The sequence below is a fragment of the Petaurus breviceps genome, unplaced genomic scaffold (genome assembly GCF_028583685.1).
Source record: "Petaurus breviceps papuanus isolate PSGF00001 unplaced genomic scaffold, PetGlider_PUasm1.0 91133, whole genome shotgun sequence".
Classification (NCBI taxonomy): domain Eukaryota; kingdom Metazoa; phylum Chordata; class Mammalia; order Diprotodontia; family Petauridae; genus Petaurus; species Petaurus breviceps.
The window spans coordinates 76,311,449-76,333,443 of record NW_027187419.1 but is presented as its reverse complement, the minus strand read 5'-3'; the positions used below and the strand labels follow the sequence as shown (position 1 = coordinate 76,333,443).

Genomic DNA, 21,995 nt, shown 5'->3' with positions numbered 1-21,995 from the left:
TTGGAACTGCTCATGAATGTAAATCGAAATTTTGGTGACAGTTTAGTTGCCTCATTTCCTCACCACCACCTGTAGGAAAAGTGCAACAAAACAAAAATTCTAGTAAAAAAATAGAACAGGAACAGGTCAATATATACCAGCAATGTGGGGTAAGGGGATGTTCCCAGGCATACGTGTTCCTATTTGCTACAGTCAAGAAAAATGGGAAATAGGAAAGCTTAGTAGGGACTAGGAGAGGATCAGATGTTTTTGTTAGTTTTTCTAAAGCGAACAGTAACCTTTATACTGTATCAGTATGCTGTAAATACAACTTGCCACTATAGTTCAACCTCTTTCAAAGGATGTTTGACTTCAGGTTTCCCCATTGCTATTTAGACACCTGTCTCCCTGACTATGGACTATAGGCACTTGCCCCATATCCAGGATTCTGTGGCTCCATGTTTGCCACTTACCTTCCCTTGTCCACATCACCCCCTTTTTCTCTGATTTAGCCATACTTTATGTTGTTGGCAAAGTTCTATCTGAATTTTTCAGACGTGTTTACCTAAGTAAGCAGCAAAACTGTATCTCAGAAATTTTTCATGGAACAAAAATTTTTAAAAATTACATCCTTGCTTAAAAAGTATGAACTTGTATTGCTCAAGCTCATCATTAGACAAAAATGTCTTCAAATCCTTTTTTTTAAAGGATCTTTTTGCTCTTATCCAGCAACCTCTTCCAATTTGTCACATCCCCACCCCATTCTCCTTAACCCTCTCCCACTGCACTGCTTATATTTCATCAAAGACCCACTAATTGCCAGATTGAATGGTCTATTTCTACTATTTAAAACAATTATTTCCAGGGGCGGCTAGGTGGCCCAGTGAATAGAGCACCAGCCCTGGAGTCAGGAGAACCTGAGTTCAAATCCGGCCTCAAGACACTTAACACTTACTAGCTGTGTGATCTTGGGTAAGTCACTTAACCCCTTAACCCCAATTGCCCTACCTTCTCCCCTCCAAAAAAAAAATCAATTATTTCCATATGCTAGATATTCTTCACTTGATTTTAGAGGCACCACAGTAATAGTCCTATTTTTAAGTAACTATTCTTTGTGGACAGTTCATTCTCTTCCTGACATCCTAAAATAATGTGCTTGGGTTTTTTCCTTGGTTCATTCTCTCTAAATTTTCTCTTTGGTGGTCTCAATCCTTCTCACAATTATCAAATTATCACAGGGATAATATACATCCCAAATGCCCACTAAACATGTCCACAACTGATGTTTTCCTTTCCAACTTTCCTGTTTCTATTGATGGCACTACCATTTTCAGTCATTCAGCCTCAAAAAATCAGTTACCCCCTTGTTCCTTCCTTTTCCCTCACCTCTGGCATCCAGATACAGTCATTACAGTATCACACTGACACTCTCCTAATTGAGGTCCTCACGTTTTGCCCAAACTACTGTGTTACCCCAACTGGCCTCCTTATGTCCAGTGTTCCATCTTTCCCAAAGCTGCCAAAACAGTGTTTTTAAATTAATGTTCAGGTCATCAGTTAGCTCCAAAAAACTTTAAATGGCTTGTTAGGAATAAAATCTTCCTGAAATGTACTGCCTCTTCATCTTTACCTGTCAAAGATCCTCTTCAAAAGTGTCACTTCTTCTGTGAAGCCTCTAATCTCACATGTGTTTTTTTGTCTCCTTGAGTATTCTTAGATTATTTGATATTTTTTCATCTCCACCATAGTGTAACTTGTGTTGCACTTACTAAATACATTATATCTATCCCCAGTAGAGTGGAAAATATTTGAAAGCAAAGGACTCATACATAACCAGGACTCATTCATTGAACTTTACAACATGATCAACTTCCATTCTACTTTGTAACAGTTTCTGGGAATGAATTGCTTTTTTTTCCCATAACTTTCCTGTATGCACCAAACACCTCAATACTTCTTGTGTCTTCGTTTGAGAGTAGTAGGTAGGCAGGTGGGATCACAAAATATCATTAAAAACACAGCAGACAGGCAAGAGATTAGCAACATCCTGTCTTAGCTGTTTCTCTCGAAGCCCTGGACAGCTTGACATTGGAAGAGTGAGACAACTTCCTGTAAGATGATGGTAATGATAAGCACCCCACCCCAATATTCTGACCAATAAAAAGCAATGCGTTGCTGTATAGTAGTGTAAATAGTTTATTTGCTCATATGCCATGAACAGACCAGAAAAGTAACATGAACTGCTTTATAAAACACTTCTAATATTGCTAAGAAGCAGGCCCATTACAAGAAAAACAAAACAAAAAGAACATGCCAACATTACAGTCCATTCTAATTGTAGAACAATAAATACATGTATGGAAATTCATTTATGTTTGTTAGCACTAAGCTTTAAAACATTTATATATTTGAATGTAAGCCAATAATTTGGATTCCATTTCACAGCTAAAATCACTGCTTCTTAGGCACAGTATCCAATCAGTGTCAACAGACATAGACACAATCTTGGCATGTTCTTTTGAGAGCATGTAGAATACATATTTCTGGAGATGTGCTAGCAGGTGGCAGTTTGAAATGAAACTTTCTGTAAATAGGTAAGCAAAAAAATGAGACAACTTTGATCCCTCAACTGTCCTCGTAGTTAAATATAAAAAACAAACTATAAGTTAAAATAACATTCAGATTGTATAGCACAGGCTGATGCAGTTTTTTTAAACAATATTTACAATATTACCCAGAGGCTAAAGTGGGAATTAAAAGAGGTGTAAAAACCATAAAAAACGGCACCAATTTTGTAGCAAAATATCTGTACATTTAAAAACAGATTATCATATAACTACACATCATCCAAGGAAAATGAGACCTTCACCAGGGATTCACTTATAAGCACAACATAAAAGAAAAGAAATTCAGTGGTTAAATACTATACAATAAATTTTACAATTAACATATTGATGAAATGCTACCAAGAAAGGTAAGCCGGAAGCAGAATTTATCTTCCAAAATGACAATTTTAGCTTCAGTTCGGGTTTTGACTTTGGACTAGATCAAATGCCCTGCCAAAGAAGCCAAATAAAGTAGTGGCTTGCCCTGTACCTGCAGAGTGAGCTTGGCTTGCCTTTCATTCTCATTTTGCATATGTCTTTCCCTCACTTCATCCAAATACAAATATCCCAACAAACCAATCCCCAATTTCCCCTAAAATATCCCAGAGAAGGAGCATTAGACTAGCCTTTAGAATTTTTTTAGGTCCAGTGGTCAAATGCACCCCTCACCTCCATTAAAAACAAACAAACAAACCCAAAACTCAAATGCGATTGTCAAAGGAGAACAAGGCGTACTCAAATCAGCACTCCGCTGATGGAAGACGCAATCTGAATGCTCATCAACGGGCCAAGCAAACTTCTTTCTGACAAGGCACATGACTATTCACTGTGCTCAGAACTGAACCATAATGGTCCTTGGAGATCCTAATACTGATTACTGAGATGTTAATAGCTGAATGCTAATTAATAAATATACTTTGTGTTACCTATAAGCTGCCTCTCTCTGAAGAACATAGAATCATAAATGTGTCTTGAGTGATATTCCCATGATTTTGTATGTAGTATTGCAGTCTTACCCTTCAAACCATCCCTCATAGGGCATTGCACAGAAAAAGTCATACATGAAAATGAAGACTGACTGGGTGAATCTTCATGTGTTAATGAAATCACATCCTCTTTATACTTCACCAGGGTTTGGCTGTGACTGGAAGGAAAAGTCTCTCTGAGAATGGCTTCCCTCACACAGCAACAAACCTTTTGATATACAACCTAGATAGAATTGCTATTTGAAGCTTAAAATAAATTCCTTATTAGACAGCACAGAGACATATGTAAAAGCCAAAAGGGATCTGCAGCAGATCTCACCCAAATATTTGTTATTTACAACCTGTCAAGAAACCAAGGTGGGCCATAAGACAATCATTAAGTTGCAGATAACAAAAGGAAGATAACATGACATTTACATTTTGGTTAAAAACACTGAATAACATATGGTGTAAAAAGATACCCAATCAAATCAAGTCCTATTGCTTTGATTAATTTGAGCAGGTACTTTCATCTTAGGCACTTGTTAACTACAGGTGAATGGAGAGCCCATCTTTTTTATTTTATTTTTAAAGTTCCTATGCAATTTTGAGGCCTCTTGGCCCTTCAGAATGTAACTGTTTTCAAGGCTGCATTAAATGGTAGCCGGAAGAGTTCCCACAGACATGGTTATCACTGAAGTACACCCTTCACTTTACACATGCAGGCAGGTCTGGCTCACATGGTTATCTCAGCACCATTAACAGGGCGCAAATTCTGATCATCAAAGCGTCGCCGGACACTTCTCCTCACCGCATCGGCTCGTCTGTACGGCTGGTTTCTAAGATCTGTAAGAGGGAAAAAGCCAGTCAGAGAGAGGAGTTCTTCATGCCATGTGTCTAGACAAAATAAAGTCCTGCTGGAAGCCAATCAAAGCAGCTTGTGTCAAAAGATTAGACAAAAAGCCTTCAGCTCATTGAGCTTAAGTGAGGCCAATGACAAAATGAATGGGTTCTAGTTTAATACTGGTGGGTTTGGGGCATTGGGGAGGGAAAAACTGTAGGAGATTTCAGTCACTGGCTGGAAACTCTAACTTTATATTTTGAAATGTAGCAACAACTGGAAACAGTTGAGGCTTTAAATAAACAATCTGAGAAGCAAATAATCTGATTACAAATCATTGTAATGAGGGTAAAGGTGACCAAAAGAGAAAAAAGAAAAATTAATTGTTAATTTTTCCCCTTAAGATTAGATTCAATGGCAGAGTTACTGGACACCTCAGCTTGTAAGCAGTCTCTCATGCATGTGATATGATTGAGTTTCCCAAGTTACCAAAAATCACTAGACAAAGAAACTGCTCCCTATTCTGAGGGGCAGCTTCTGCTTGGAAAATGGATGTTACATGACAGAAGTTGATCTTTAAGTCCTGAAATCTGGCCCAACCCTAGATTCTACCCTTTCACAGGAGGAAGGATTAAAATTTCTTTAAACTGATCAATTCTGAAGCTTTATGATGCCTACTTTTAGCAAAATCTTGATTAATCAGAACCTTGGTTTAAATTGAATTTTCCCTTTGTACTTAATTTTAGGAGAATAAGAAGGCCAATGAGAAGAAAATAAACTCACATCAGGGATATATTTTAAAAAAGAAATGGCCAAGGTATGGCCTTGGGACAGTGCACATTCAGGCCAATGTGCTACTTCCTAAGACAAAAAGACTGTGCTTGCCTCAGTATCATCATCTATAAAATGGAGATAAGAATAGCTGTTACCTCCCAGGGCTCTTGGGAGGATCAAATGAGATACTAATTGTAATGCGCTTAGCACCACGTCCGGCACATACTAAGTACTCTGTAAATGTTGACTGTCATCATCATAATTATTGATCTATTCTATTACAGGGGTTATCCACAGCACCATAGAGTCTTCAATCAGCAAAGATCCCATTGTTTTTGCTATGTTGTAATAAGGCAGGAAACTGATATTAGAAAGATATTCGGTAACAAAGCCTGATGTAAAAAAAAAAAGTTGGGGGAGATTGTGAATCCTCAGTTACCCAGAAAATTCCAATTAATACCAACATTCTGGTTAATCAATGGTTTGCAAAAGCTAACGGTTTGCCAGTCATGAATGTTTGTTTCTCTATGTGTATACACACATGTATGTATGTATGTATGTATGTATGTATGTATGTATGTCTAGTTCTATATCTTTCTGTCAAAGTGGTTGGTCACCATAAAATACGGCCATCAAGCGGAAGAAGAGGAATTTATGGGCGCATGCTCAGTAGATGATGTGATAAAACAGGTTCTACACCTAGGCCGACACCTTTGGACTGAGACAAGAATTAGGGGAGTGAGCAAAGTGGGTTTCAGATATCCAGCCTCTCTGACTCCCACTGCTGTTCCGTTCTTCTTAGTATCTTTCACTAATGGCTGATCTCAGTTAAGACCAACCCTCCAATGGGGAAAAAGACAAAACTAAACTAGAGAATATTTCATAGGGGCCTTTGTGTCCTATCACCTACCTCCTGTCTCCTGGGGTTATGCAGGCACTGTGTACGCACGCGCACAAGCACACGCACACGCGCGCCCCACCCACTTACCCAGCCACCCTCCCTGCAAACTGATCCTACTTTCATAGCCCCACAAGGGCAAAAAGCACATAGAATAAGATGTTTTCAAACTTCATTGTGTGGAATGAGTCTAGGCTGGATCTAATCTTTGATGTCCAAACCACCCAAGTTCTCAGAAAACCTTGTGCCATAAAGTGCTGGAGGTGATTTCCCCAGTCATGATCTTTTCTTAATTAATTGAGATTTGAGAAGGAGGTTGGGAGAGGAGAAAAATTCAGGAGCATAAAATAAGTGGCAGAGGAAAGTGGAACCCTTGTACCCAAAGCAAATGAAACCACAATCAAATACCCTCACCCAAGCCTCCATGTTACAGAGGTGCAACCTCCATAATATGTACTTATAATAAAAGTAAAGGAGCAAATAAAGGCCACATCTTTAGAAAATGAGATGAGATGACTTCCCCAGCATTACCCTCAGTCATATTAACAGTCATTGGTCTGGCATATACAGAGAGAGGAGGAAGCTAAGTAAAAAGTGATGCTTGCCAGCTCTGTGTATCCTCCACCACCGGTGTGCTAGAAGAAATCCTTACCCTCGAGTGAACATTTGGAAATTTAGTGATATTATTCTTCTTTAAGGCTAAACAGAAAAAAAAAACAAAACAAAACACAAAATGATGGTTAAGTAAAAATGGGATGAAAATGAAGAGCAATGTTTAAAAATGTTTAAAAATCCCAGGCAGGTTAGCCAACAGAACAAGAGAGTGGAAGGTCACCACTGTGAGTTGGGGTTAGATACAGCAGGAAAAAGGTGAGATGGTCTTCCCACCCCCTTGATCTCTGACTACCCAGTTCCAAGCTGCTTTGAAGATTGGCTCCAGGAAAATAATCCAACAAATTCACTTGACAGAGCAAACAATGGCCAAACAGAATAAGAGTCCACAAAGTGATTAATAAGCACTGTGAGTTAAGTTCACTACAGAGCAAGAACACCATTGTTTTTGGATCCACCCCCCCACCCCCACCCTTCACTTGTTGCTTCCTCAAAGACAAAATGGAAACACACATAACACAGGTTAAAAGTACATTCTGCAAACAGTTAATACTGCCAAATACACATGTGCCCAGCTCCAAGTCCATTTCACTAGAAAGCATCCCCTGCAGACATGTATACTGAAAAAAGAATTAAGGTCACCATTTCTTCTTTTTAGTATATATGTTTTATCCACTGTCCCTGGCCTATATTATCTGGAATCCCAAAGAACTTAATCTCTTCTGTGGCTAAACACCAGTGCAGACTAGTTCATTATTTTGGGAGGCTGAATTATTTCCTAGTGACTCCTGCAATGCTGACATTTCCTGGAATGCACTGGTAATTCATTCACACAAACACTCCTACCGTTGCCCTCTTCAATACTTTAAAAGAACAGTAATTTCATTGGTATGGATAAATAACAATCGGAACTGGTACCTGATGGGTACTTAGAAAGTTTGAAAAGCACTTTCTTATCTCACTTGATGTCTAATGTATCAACAAATTGAGAAATCAACCCCCTTGCACTTTTTGTAAACAGTTTTCATGACTTATGAGAGTCAAAATGTTCATCACCCAATGGCCAGTTTTCTGTTGATGAGACCACGATTCCTACCACTGAAACCCAAGAAATCACCATGAAGCTGATTTAGCAGAAGTATTCCGGATGTGACATGGGACTGGGCACAAATGATGGCATGATGAATGACATAACCAAGACATTTGTTTGATTCCCCTTCTTCTAAGGACACTCTTACATGCACGTGCTAGTTAGTCAGGCAAGACAGTAGTACATACAACACTGATGAATGAATGGGAAAGGTCTTGGAAGACTCTCACAAGGCAAAAAAGGAACCTGTACATTGTCTTGGATAGTCCATGCACATATCTGGTGGAGGGGGCTCATTTATTCCATGCTCTATCAGATCTACCACACAGAATTGAATATCTACAGGCTGGGTGAGGTAGCCTAGGAAAGCAAGTGAACTGTCACAATTTAGAACTAGTCATGACCTCTTTTGAAAGTGAGGAAAAAATAACATTTAATAGTTCCACAGCACTTAGCCTTCTAAAGTATATATGAAAAATATCTTCTTTAACTGCCAAAACATCCTCAATAAAGTGTGAAGGAACTAGTCTTATTCCCATTTTATTTAGGAGGAAAGACAAATAGTGAAAAGTTAAGTAATTGTCCCAAAGTTTTAAAAGGGGCTGGTTGAGTCAACACTAAAACTAGACTTCCTGATTTGAAGTCAAGTATTCTTACAAACTTTCTAGTTCTCAGTGTTTTCATCTATATAATCAGAATGCTAGACTAGAAGATTTTTAACGTATGCCCCCTTCCATTTCTTATGACCCCCACAAACCATGATCCTGGCCTCCCCTTCCTCCAACAAGATACTTGACAATTTCAAAACTTGCTATTCCACGGCTCTGCCACACAGACTAAAGACATTTCTGGAATGTGAAGATGAATAAGGTCATCATGAGAATGGCAATGGGAATTTCAGAGGTGACTGAACGCAAGTCCATGCAACATGGGAACAACATGAAACAGAATTCCACATGGACATCAGATACATGCTATCCATTTACAATTCATCTGACCCTGTTTGATATCCACACAGATAGAGATAATGGGTCAAAAATCTACGGCAACCTTTTAAGAGCATCAGGTGTGAAAAAGTAATAGTTTAGTAATGGAATTCCTCAGTGAGAACAGGTTCGCAGAAAAACCGAGAGCCACGCTTGGCCGTACGAGCTGTAAAGGGCACAGTCTTCAGCACTGCATGGAAAATAACAGCCAAACAAGACAAACAAAATAGAACAGAGTAAGAAGCAGAGATTGACTGCATTAGTTAGTGCTTTGTTAATGACTGGGGGGGGCGGGGAGGAGGACAGGGAATTCCAAAGGGCCAGTGGTCAGCTACTTAGGAACTACAAAATTTGCAAATTCTGACTTGGGATAAAGAGGTGGTTATAAGGCAGCTATTTTGATCAGAGCATTAAAAAAATCCTTTTAGTAATATCTAATGAGAAGGCATTTGATCCCTTCACCTTGGTGAATTATACTACAGGTGAATCACTCAAATGCACATTTGATTCATTTCACCAACTGTATGTATACTGTTCTAGAAAGACAAGCTGATAAAATGAAGGACCATCAGTCTAGTGAACATACAAAGTTACTGCGTGCTGAAGCTTAAGTTATGATATTCTTACAATGAAAAACAAGTGCCCCTCTCCCCCATCTTAATTAATCAATCAGCAAGCATTTACCTACTGAATATCTACTGAACACAATTCAAGACATTATGCTGGGTATTAGGGTTATAAAGACCAAAATGAACCTGTTACTGTTGTCAATGAGCTTACATTCTCTAAGATCAAGTTGTACTTTCCACCTGTTCTGAGGAAGAAAGGGTCAAAAAGTTGAAGGGAAAAAAAAACCTGAGAATATTTACAGTGCTATTCAGTGAATGCATGTGACGTGAACCTCAGAGTTGCTTTAATTTTCATTTCCCAATTTTCATTAGTGATTTGGAGTATATTTCTTATGTGACCATGGAGTGTTCAGATTTTAACCATTTATTTTGGAGTCTAGCTCTTAATCTTTTAAATTTGAATCAGCTCCTTATACATCTCAGAAATGAAGCCCTTATCAGAGAACCTTACTGCAAAGATCTTTTCCCCTTCTAATTTTAGCTTCGTTGGTTTAGTTTGTGTAAAAACTTTTCAATTTGATGTAATCAAAATTGTCCTTTTATCTTCTTGATCCTCTCTATCCCTTTTCTGGTCATGAGCCATTCCTTCTTCTTTAGATCCCTGCTCTTATAAACTGTTTATGATGTCATCCCTTCATTTCTAAGTCGTACATCCTTTTGGAGTACTCAGCCATCTTGATGATTTACTGCTCTGTATATAATTTGAGATTTGGTACTGCTACAGTATAAATATGTGTGTGTGTGTCTATACATGTTCATATTTTAAAGGCTTTAGAGTCAGTAGGGACATTAAAGATCATCTACTCTAAGTTCCCCATTTGTGTTCAGTCACCTCTGATATTCGAAAATAGGTGAAGTCACCCCACTAGAATTTGAACCCAAGGTCCTGTGCCTCAGCATGCTGCTGTGGAAAGGGAGGCTGTTAGGTGGTAAGGTGTATAGAATCCTGAACTCAGGTTAGGAAGACCTGAGTTCAAATCCAGCTTTAGATACTGACAAGCTGTGTGACCCTGGGCAAGTCAGTTAACCCCTGTCTATTTTTATTTCCTCAGCTGTAAAATGGGGATAATAATAGCACTTATTTCCCAGGATCGTCATAAGTATCAAATAAAATATTTATAACAGTGCTTAGAGTTCAGTATCTGATACACAGTCGGTATTTAATAAATGTTTCTTCCCTTCCTTTTTCTTTGCAGTGTGATAACCTAAGGCTTGAATCTTGGCTCTGTAATCAGTCACGTCACCTCTCTGAGCCTCTATTTCCTCTTCTGTAAAATTGAGGGGTTAAACCACATGTTTTCTAAGGATTTTTCCCCTTCTAAATCTGTAATCCCGTGACTCCAAATATGGTGCTTTATACACATCACCATGGACATACAACATATTCCAATAGAATGTAAGCTCCTTGAGGGCAGGCACATTTCATTTCTGCATTTCTAGTACCTAAGTATGACACATCACATATCGTAGGCACTTAAATGTTTGCTTGAACTACATATACAGGTTTTCCCAAAAGTCATAGTGCAGTTTTAAAATGTAAATAGCTTATCCTGTGTTAAGACTTTTGGACCACCCTGTATGAGCCTTCTCTTGAGGTACTTTTGCCTTCCTACCAAGCACAGTGATGCTGAAGCGGGGAGTAATCAGGCCTGCTGATTAATTTGTTTCTTTTTCCTGCAAGATTTGGGGGCAGAGAATAGAGATTCAGAATTTCTGTTAGCTTGGGATGCATATTTATAGGGTTGAATTTGTGATGTCAAAGAAACAAAGGCAGAGAGTTGGTAAACTGCAGAGTGGGAAGCCAAGGAAAGTCTCTTGTCACCATCATAAAAATGGTTTTCCTTCTTGTATATGGAAAATTGAAAACTTTCAAGAATTGGGGGCAACAGGTAGAGAGCATGGATTAGTCTCCAAGGCTCAATCTGACAGGAACCACTCTGAGAGATAAATCATTCAAATCTGAATGAAATGATCTGTCCCCAGCTGTGTGTTAGTTATGGGACTAAAACCCTGTTAAGTGTGTTTTAATGAAAACATAAGCTTCTCATCCACAGATAGAAGAATTCTGTTATCTCAGGGGAGGAGAGAGGCTTTCTGAAAATGTCCTGAAAGGCATGGTGGGATACTGAGGAATAACCTGCTTTCTCTTCTAGTACTTTATAAGGTGGTGGAGGGGAGAAGTGCTCATAGTAACTCAATGAAAGAAATAGAAAATCATTCTATAAAGGAAAGAGCCTCCATTAAGAGTTCAGAAATAAGAGAGAAGTCAGAAAGAAGGGGACAAAGTAGCATGGGAGAAAGTTTGTTGGGTTCAGATAGGTGGGCTTGAGATTCACATCATATAAACACTGCTGCACACCTGAGGAGCCACTGTCCACAGGTAACACCGGAACATTATCAGACCCACTGAAGGACTTGCAAACACCAGGAACGTATGGCAAGAAGATCTGCTGCATGCAGTCCAGTGAAGTTGGGGTCAGTGGGGAATTTCCATTGGTTTAGGACAAAAAAGGCTCATTTACCTGTAATAATATCCTCAATAGCACCATCTTTCCCCTCATATACATGTCGGTTATCCTTCACTTGCCGCCTTCTTAACTCTGCAATTAATTCCTGCTGTTGCCTCTTGGTTTTATGAGAAGGAGACTGGAATAAAAGGAAAGAGATCAGTGGTGCCCCACAACCTGGAGGAAATTCAGGGGAACTCAACATACGTAAAGGATTCCTTGCAAATTGGAAGCAAATGGCCTTATTCTACTATCTGGAACTCAACGAAAAGAAACCTCATTGGATGACTGGATTGAAATGAAATCAAGTGAATATTTTAGACAGGTGAAGAAAAAAGATCATTCTGGATTAAAATTTTTTCTAAAAAGGTTAAAAAAAACTCAAGCTAGTCCACCAAGGACCAGAGTCTCTACAAAAGGGATACTAATTGATAATTCCTTATCCTGGAGGGCTTCAAAGAGCTATGAGGAAGTAACCTGCCTCCATACCTTAGTTCTTTCTGTACTCCCCACTCAAACGTCCTCCCATCCTCGATGCCTCACACTGCCTTGTACTGTAGTTATGAGCATACAAGTCTTGTTTTCCCATTCAATTTATGTAAGCAGGACCCAGGACTTAGACCCCCGCCCCCACCCCCACCAGGGCAGGCATCTAGCTAGAAGGATTTTTAGACAGCAGAATGAGTTGTCCAGCAAAGTTAAGCAATCTTCTCCCCAGTAGATTCTATATGACAGGAGAGAGGCCTGTCGAGTGGGTTTAGCTGACCACTTAGCAGGGTGGGTGGATGAGATTTTCTCTCTCTCCTGGCTCTCCTGACTTCATAGGTAGGACAGGGAGGCAGAAATCTAGGGCAAGCTTTTCTATCACCTGCCACCACGGGTGGCAAGGGTGCCCACTGATGAGTTCTTGTACAGATTCTGTACCTTTGGGTCCTGTTGCTCCATTAATGCTTCCTGTTCCAAGAGCTTTTCCATGAGGGCCTGCTCCTGCTTTTTCCTCAGCTCATTCTCTTCCTCGGCTTGCTGTTTGAAGCAAAAGGACAAGGGAACTGCGTTTAAATAGCACGTGACTGGGGGTGCCAGATTTTGTTAGGCAATGACTTAAGAGAAGTCAGGCCCAGAACCTGAAAGTACAAATGAAGCTGAATTCAGCAGGTTCCATGCTTTCAGCCCAGGGTTTACCACTCTCTCCATAGGATTTCCAGTCCAGATTACTCACTTTTGAAGACTAATGCACAACATGTGGCTTCCTGCCTTAGCCCTAATTCACTCTAATCCCTCCTCGACTCTGTTCAGCAGTCATATATGAATTTTGTACTACTTACAGGTTTGGAGGTCAGCAGAAAATCCCAAGTCATTTTAGAGACAGGGGGCCTTATCTTCCATCCAACCTGAACTCCTCACCAAGACTAGGTAGTCCCTGAACATATGCTATGTTTTCCCATCTCTGTAACTCTACTTTTTTTAATCATAGGATCAAAGTATGATAGTTAAAGTTAGCAGGGAACCAAAAGGTCATCAGGTAGGCCCAACCTCACTCTACTTATGAGGAAACTGAGGCAGAGAGAGGATAAGTGGTTGGCCCACGGTCACACAGCTAATATAAGTATCTGAGGATCGATTTGAATCCAAGTCCTCTTGACTCCAACTCTGATATTCTATGTAGCATGCCGTGATGTCTCTACACCATATTTCCTCTGCCTGGATTGCTTTTTTCCTTTATCCTTGTCTGGTGAAATCCTGAACACTATCCAAGGCCCAGGTCAAACGCCACCTCTTCCATGATTCCTCTGCTCACCCTGATGGCTTCACTTTGGAAGCCGTCTCCCTTTCCTCCACTCTCCTGGAGTTCTTTATAACTGTCCTCTAGCACTTCTCACATTCCACCTTGGATTCAAGTGCTTTGTGTCTCTGTCTCATTTCACCCACTAGATTATAAATTACTGGCATGGATGGACGAGGTCTATTCCTCTTTGTCCTTGTCACAGTATGATGCCTTGTATGTAAAGGAGCTCAGTCAATGTTGTGTGTATTAGAATTTGAATGAACAGAATCAGCAAACCTGGTTCAAATACCAGGTCAGTCATTACAAAGCATGTGACCTTCAACTTCCCTTTTCTGTGCCTCAATTCATCTATAAAACAAGGGCAGATAAACTAGATAATCTTTACATACTTTCAAAGCCTGGCATTTTATAATTCTATTAAGTATATTTTGGCTCCCCCATTAGATTGTGAGGTCCTTTTTTTGACTTTTTTTTTGGAGGGGAAAAGGCAGGGCAATTGGAGTTAAGTGATTTGCCCAAGGTCACACAGCTAGTGTTAAGTGTCTGAGGCCACATTTGAACTCAGGTCCTCCAGACTCCAGGGCTGGTGCTCTCTATACACTGTGCCACCCAGGCACCCCAATTGTGAGGTCCCTTAAAGCAAAGAAGAATGCTCTTCTATTTCTTTTGGCTCCTCCCCTAAAGTACCTAGGACAGCACGAGGCATACTATGATTGTTTTCAAAGTTCTGGTGAAAGTGTCCAGAAAGGGAGCCAGAATGGTGAAAGGCATTAAGATTCTGCCACAGGAGGATTAACCGAAAGAACTGAGATTGTCTCTGTGTCCCTAGCCCCTAGAAGAGTTCTCAGCAAATATTAGTCATTCAATAAGCACGTGATGAGTTACAGAGAAGTTTTGTTTTGTTTTGGGGGGGGGGGCGGTATTTGAGGAGAAAACGTGATGGGAGATGGGAGAACATGATGGTTGTTTTCAAGCATTTAAAGGACTATCATGAAGATGGACTAGATTTTACCCTGCTTGGTCCCAAGACCACAGAACTAGGAGTAATGAAGAAAAGTTCCACAGAGGGAGATTTGGGTTTGATGTAAGAACAAGCTTCCTGGCCTGGGTTTCCACCTCTTGGGAAGTCGGAATCCCAGCAAAGCCTGGCTGACCACTTGTTTGGGGTATGGTAGGGGGTATTCTAGATCACAGGTACCAGTTCACCCATGTGGTCATTGAGTTCAAATTTAAACTCAGACATTTACTAGGGTGCATGACCCTGGGAAAGTCACTTAACTCCTATTTGCCTCAGTTCCTCATCTGTAAAATGGGAACACACTAGAGGAAAAAAATGGCAAACCATTCTAGTATCCTTGCCAAGAAAACCCCAAATAGGATCAGAAAGGAATGTGACTGAATGGACTTAACAACAACAAAAATCTCAACAATGTAATGGGAATGCAAATTTTTAAGATCTTTCCTGCCCCTAGGTTAAGTACGCCTGGAGCCTGTGGTGGGAGCCTTGTTTCTCAGGAGATACTTTGTGATTGGGCAGTGGGTCAAGAAAAGGCTATATAAGCCCTGATGAAAGGCTTTGCTTTGGGGCTTACTTTGAGAAGTATTATGTGATTTGACTAGATGAGACTCTGGGCAGCGGTTGAGAGCCCCCCGGCTTTGAAAACCCAGATGTTGATGCTTCCCTCTCGGTAACTGTGATTAAGTATGGATGTATGTAATGGTTGGACAGTTTGGAAGCCTGTCTGCTGAAATGTTCTTGTAACTTATACTTGTAACCTCTGTATATTCTAAAGTTTGGGGTGCTGACCTTTTCCCCCTGAACTAGGTAAACAATATATGTTTGACTGATAAAAGTAAGCTTGTTAACCCATTTTGAGTTGCTTTCCTTTTTTAGCAAAGCAGATCTAAGAACCTGTGTTGGCAGCCACCCTGGGGACACTGGGGTGCTTGCTGCTACAAATAAGATAAACATCATCCTAACACACCTGACAAAGCTGTCAGAAGGCCATCTTAGAGGCCATTGGTGGCACAGTGGATAGAGTGCTGGCCCTAAAGTCAGGAAAATCTGAGTTCGAATCCAGCCTCAGACACTTACTAGCTGTGTAACCTGGGCAAGTCATTAATTTCTCTATGCCACAGCTTTCCCATCTGTAAAATGGAGGTAATAGAAGTACTTAACTCCTAGCACTATTGCAAAGATCAAATGAGCTCAGCTATTATTATTATTAATAGCTGTACAAACCTGGGCAAGTCACTTAACCTCTGTTTGCCTCAGTTCCCTCATCTGAAAGTGAGGATAATAATAGCACCCACCTCACAGGGCTGTTGTGAAGACCAAATGAAGTAGTATTTGTAAAAAGCCCTAAGCATAGTACCTAGTAGACAGGCTCTTACTAAGTCATGATTCCCCTTCCTTCCATTTCCTGGAAGCAATTGCACTGGCAAATACTTTGGAAAGTGAAAATGTCATCAATTACCACCCTCTTTTCCTCTTAGCCCTAAAGTCATAGTCATCTCAGGCCTTACCTAACCCTACCCTGACCCTGGATTAACAGAAATAATTTCCTTAGTTAGAGTGCACACACTCTTTTCAACCATTAGAGAAATAGAAATAAGTTAGAGACTGTTTGTGCCTGAGCTCAGAAGTGGCCACAAGGTGTCACCATGACTTTGGGATACTGTGATACTGACATGGTGCTCAACAGCTTGATGTCTGACTCAGTCAAACATACCCAAAGATACACCAAAGAATGTCTATTACCTAAGAGCAGTAGGCATTCAGTCCAGCAAAAGAAAGTGGAACCGCCTGGGAACATTTAAACCCGTAAGTCATGGTGCACAGAGTCTCTGCTCCTGGCAGGACTCTGGATGTCCCTGTGCCCCAGGTCCCGGACAATCAGACAAACTGTACAGAGGGAAACACCAAGTATTCCTGTTTACCTTATAAGCTTTAACAAACCGGACAAAGACTGGGAAGAAGACAGAGGGTGGTGTTGTCTTGGGATTTTCTCCAAAATATTTTACAGCATCATCAAAGGCATCCTGCAAAGAAGCACATTTGTAAATTTCATGAATCCTAGGATTTGCTTTCTTTTTAAAATATTTATTATAAACCACTGAATATCAAATAGACTCATCCCATAAAAGTCATTGCAACTTATATTTCCCTCTCTAAGTCTCCACTGGGATTTTTTTTTGTACATTCATTCCCATTCATTTTTTTTCCTCTCTCATATGACCAACAGTGAATTGCTTTCAATGTTCAACTCTGCCAGGGAGGGTGGACTAACTGAAGGATAAGCAACGAAGAAATAAACTTCACTGGCCACAATCTGCTGTTCTCCCCTTCCTCTTATCTTTTTTCCCCCTAGGTTTTCTCACAGGGATCCCATTCAGAATATTCTGAATAATGCAAAAGAAGACACACAAAACCCAACAGGAGAAAAGAGAAAGTTAAATTCCAAGTTAAATAAATACTGTAACAAAAAAATAAATAGATAAAATACTTGAAAGTCTATCTACCAAGACACACACAGGAACTATATGAATCCAAGTATAAAACATTCTTTAGAGAAATAAAGACACATTTAAATAACTGGAAAAATATTAGTTGCTAGAACCCGGAAGGAAAAATCTCACAAGGATTATGACCTAAACTTTCTTTATCGAATCTAAATGACTTTAGTCTGAGAAAACACTCTCGAGACAATATTACACGGGCAACTTGTTCCACAGGAACAAGAATCTAAGTAGGAGTTATGTTCCGAGGCAGTCATACAATATAAGTGCTAATTAGTCTTTTAGAGGGATGAACCCCAGCAGGGAACAAAAGCCCCAAGGTGTGATCTGGGCGGAACAGGGACTGGGACTGTCAGATGAGTAGCAGGTATTGGCACTATGGCTGCTGAAAGATCTCTGGGTAATCAAAAGTCACTTAAGTGGTTACATTCAGAGGGTAATGTTTTGGTTATGTTTTCCCTCCACCCTGAGGGTCAGGGAGCAACAGAAATGATTGGGGAGCCAAGCACCTTGACTGAGTCCCCAAAGATGAATGGGCCAGATTGGCATCATCTGTGAGAAAAGAAAGACAAAGGATTGTACCACATCAGCCATTAAAGGAAGCTGGATGTGGTGACCAACTTCCTGGAAGGATTACTCACAGGGGACAATCAACAGTAGATGGTCACAGGTTTGACATATCAAAGTATGCTACGCCTGCAGATTCAAACAGCGGAAAAGTCTTTTTACCAAAAAAGCCCCTTTCATTGTTTTCAGTTGATTATAAAGCAACATTTCTCACTCTCTTTGTGTCTTTGGCAGTTGGTTGGGGGGATGACTTTACGGTGGGACTCTATATAACATTCTGTTGGACTTGGTTATAATGTATTGGTACCCTGACTGGTTGGGGGAGCCCCATCCAGCCTGTCTACACTTGCATAGCTATTCAAACTGGCTTGCCACTGGGCAAAGACATAAAGACAGGGACCAGAAGAGGGCTTTCCATATTTTAGGGGAGACATTATTTGGGGGACAAAATGGAAGGCACACTGCATGCCTGTGCAATCTTGGCATCATCTTGCAGCTTCTTGAGCTTCCCTTCATTGTTATGGATAAATTCTTTCAGCATCATGTTGTGGTCGTGCATCGTGTACTCTCTTTTGGTCAAGTCCATGCCTCTCTGGAGCTCCTTGACATCAAGAAGGACATTCTCCAGAGACACTGAAGTGGAGGAAAAGAAAGGGATATGGGCCATCAATTGAGACAGCAAAAAAACCTGCTCTATGAGGTATATGACAAATAACTGGGGCTGACAATGTTTTCCTTAGCATGGCCCTACCCTTTGGGCACTCTGGTAAAGACTGGATTTCTTCTCAAAATCATGTTTCTTAAATGTATGAAATAAAATACACAGTCTATGATAGATAAAGTAAATTATACTGAAATACAGTTAAATACATTATCAAAATAATATGTATTTTAAAAATTTTACTAACACCAAGTTAAGAATTCCTAACTTAAAAGATCTAAAATCTAGTGACTGGCTTTTAAGGCAGCACTCCCTTTGCAGATCACATGTGACTGGCTGACAGGTACCTTATTCCCTAATTAAGAAGGGCTCATATCTGGCCCAAGGGATCCCATTCCCACAGGTGTTGAAACATGTAATATTTGGTGATTTTTCCTAGGGTAAATTATGAATATGGGTATGATGAGCTTTTTGGGGAAGCTCTTCAGATTAGATCAGGTCTGTGTTACTTGGCATGGGGGATGAAGCCTAGGTCTGAGAGTATATATTTATTTTGAATATATTTTGTTTCTATCTATTGATCTACCTATCTATCCTTTTCCTCTCTGAACTTAAGCACCTTGAACACATAAGCTACTGCCTTTTTCATTTGTATTTCCAGCACCTAGAGTAATAGACTACTGACCTTGAAAAAGAGGAAGACCTAGGTTCAACTCTTGCCTCTAACATGCACTGCCTACATGATATTGGGTAACCCTCACAATGCCCTAGGCAGAAGTAGCAGAAAGGGTGCCAACCTATATTATTAGTATAAAGAGTGTCCTAATAGATGAGTTCTCCATATCAGTGAAATCAAAGATCTAGTGCCAGTCCCTATGTCCAACATAGGTCCTTAATACATGCCAGATAAACTGAACTGTGACACTATAAGACTTTGTGAAGATGGAGGAGACCATGGAACACCAAGAGACAAAGGCCACCACTAGGGAGGCAGTCAATAAACAGGGTAAAGATTGCTATGTGGTAACTTTCCATTTTGATTCTTGCCAACTAGGTGGTAATCTCAATTACTTTTATAAACTGAAGGAGCACAAATGCGGATTGCCCCACACTGGTTCCAAGGGCTGGTTACACTTCTGGGCTATGACTTCCCCCTCTATCTTCTGGAACCATGAATCAACAACCAATCATTTGCTTTTTAATGCGTCCTCCTAGCACTATTTCCTGGTTAGGGCTGCTATACTATAGAACAGAACACAATTTGATGCAACAAACAATGACTCTCAAGTAAGAGGACCTGGATTCAAACCTGGATGATCACTCCCTGTGCGACTTTAGACAAGTCACCGTGTCACCTGCCTGGGCCTCAGTTTCCTTATCTATAAAATGAGAGCGTTTGATCAGGAGACCTTTGAGGTCCCTGAAAGCTCAATATTATATCGATTCTAAGATGCAAGAAAAATAAGTGACCGAGAGGTTCTCTTTTTTTTTTTTTTTTTAAGCAATTGGGGCTAAGTAACTTGCTCAAGGTTATACGGCCAGTTATTATTTCTGGGTGTGGTGCTGAGTATCTGAGCCCGGATTTGATCCAGGTCATCCCGACACTGGAGCCGGTGCTCCAAGAGGTTCTCTTGCTAGGAAACTCCAAAGACCAGCAAGGAACAAAAATGGTCCTGTTAATTGGATGGAAAAGCACATGAGACTTAAGCTTCAGACTGGTTGGATTAGAATTTGGATGGTCTCTTATGTCCCATTAACGCTGAGATTCTGTGAGCTTTATAGACAAGATCTCAGAAAGGTGACATTTTCATTTCTACATTAGCCCTCTGAAAACATTTGCTACCTGAGAGTAGATAATACCTGTTCTGATGCTACCATGAGGCTGTACAGTGCATAGAGCACTAGGCCTGGAGTCAGAAAGACTTGAGTTCAAATCCCACCTCAGACACTAACTAGCTGTATAACCCTAAGCAAGTCACTTAACCTTTGCCTCAGTTTCCTCAACTATAAAATGGAAATTAAAAAGACTGCCTTTCTGCCAGGGTAGTTGGGAGGATCGGCTGGCACACAGTAGGAACTTAATAAATGCCTGTTCTCTTCCCCTTTGAAAAAAAAGAATGTACCTGAAAATCTTGCTGCTTAAGGCTCTGGTTAAATGATCCCAATCATTAGCTAGTTGTCTGAGCAGTGACCAATCCCCAGATAATGCAAGAAGTCATATCACATCTGAGGACATAATCAAGCAATATCATGTACCTGCAGCAGCTTTCTCCACATAGTGAAGTTCATTATAAAAGAGGGACACTTGATGATACTTCTCTCTTACAACATTGGATATATAGTGCAACAGGGTTTGCTTTCGGTCTGTTGACTTGGTGTCTAGGAGCTGAAAACCAAAGAGAAGGGTTTTAGGTTCGTGTGTGGAAAATCTGGATCATAAGAACTGCATAGCTCAGCACAAGTGTTGTTCTTTTAGAAATGAAACACGAAGGAAGAAAAAGGAGAAAACAGCAGCACAGCAGGATGACCACTCCCTCAGGCATTTCCAGATGAGATGTGGCAAGGAGCTAATAGTTAAGGGTACAGATGGAAGCCAAGTATCCTTTAGTGCATGAGGCATTGGTTTTACTGCACAGGACTTCCCTAGCCAGTGGGCATTTTAACTTAAGTGGGTGATTCTGATCCCCTACGTGTATCTCACACCTCTCTGTTTTGTTCTGATGGCACTGATTTTTCTTCCCATTCACCTAGAATAAAAACTGAAATGATCCAAGGTCAGATTTTTTATCCCTCAAAAAATTAACGGCTAGATAACCCTGTTCCAAGTAGATAAGGAGGAAGCAGGTATTGTGCAAGCTTCACCAACTCAGTTGTGCTCAGAGCACCTTCAGTTCCGACCTTCTGACCATTCCTGGGCCTCCTGGGAACTGAGGGTGGTAAACATGCTGGCCCAGGACAAGGTGGGGCTATACCAATAACAGGCAGCATCCCACTCACTTTCAAACTGACATTTCAAAACACTGCCTTTAAATAATCACTTCAGCCTTTTGCTAGATTTTATTTGGCCATCCCATGATCCCAATGGACACTATGCAATGTAAAACCTTTGCTAGTCCTGTTCATATAGCTCAGGTGACAATGAATAGCACAGTAATTCACCCCTTTTCTCCCCTCCCAGTTCAATCTCTGCCACCTGTCTTCCCGTTAAGATGATTTGTTTTCTTTTATTTCACTTACCAGATCTAAACTCTGGAGTTTAAATCCATAAACTGCTCCCCGTTTACTGCTATTCATATAGTTACCAAGAGCCAAGATGATCTGCAAGGTAAATTTAAAAAAAAAGAGAGAGAGAGAGAGAGAAACATGTTGGTTTGGTGCCCCAGGCATTTCTATATATAGGCACATTAATAAGGAATGTGACTGACAGGCAGCTTTTTAAATACATGTAAGAAAAAAATGAGGGGAAAAAAAACTTTCACTTGCCTCCAGAATTTTCTTGAGTTTTTGGGATGACTTTATTGAGACAGATGCTGCTATTATTGCATGCAGTTGCTAGATTAACAGCAAAGAAGGAG

The 21,995-nt window shown here is 40.3% G+C and overlaps 1 protein-coding gene across 4 annotated transcripts in view; it reads right to left on the bottom strand.

The window, feature by feature from the left end:
• Positions 1-2,155: 2,155 nt before the first annotated feature.
• FMNL2 (formin like 2) overlaps positions 2,156-21,995 on the bottom strand; it is a 35,500-nt gene continuing 15,660 nt past the window's right edge. Inside the window, exons 7-15 of one of the 4 annotated variants that reach the window (XM_069080196.1) lie at positions 21,904-21,972; positions 21,658-21,738; positions 20,677-20,806; positions 18,229-18,392; positions 16,614-16,715; positions 12,812-12,910; positions 11,903-12,026; positions 8,816-8,941; positions 2,156-4,396 (exon numbers count right to left, since the gene is read on the bottom strand). In XM_069080196.1, the coding sequence (XP_068936297.1) occupies positions 8,850-8,941; positions 11,903-12,026; positions 12,812-12,910; positions 16,614-16,715; positions 18,229-18,392; positions 20,677-20,806; positions 21,658-21,738; positions 21,904-21,972 (861 nt within the window). In that variant the 3' untranslated portion in view covers positions 2,156-4,396; positions 8,816-8,849. Of the gene's footprint in view, positions 4,397-6,668; positions 6,763-8,815; positions 8,942-11,902; positions 12,027-12,811; positions 12,911-16,613; positions 16,716-18,228; positions 18,393-20,676; positions 20,807-21,657; positions 21,739-21,903; positions 21,973-21,995 lie in introns of all 4 variants that reach the window. The other 3 variants (XM_069080195.1, XM_069080197.1, XM_069080194.1) reach the window with 3 other exon arrangements.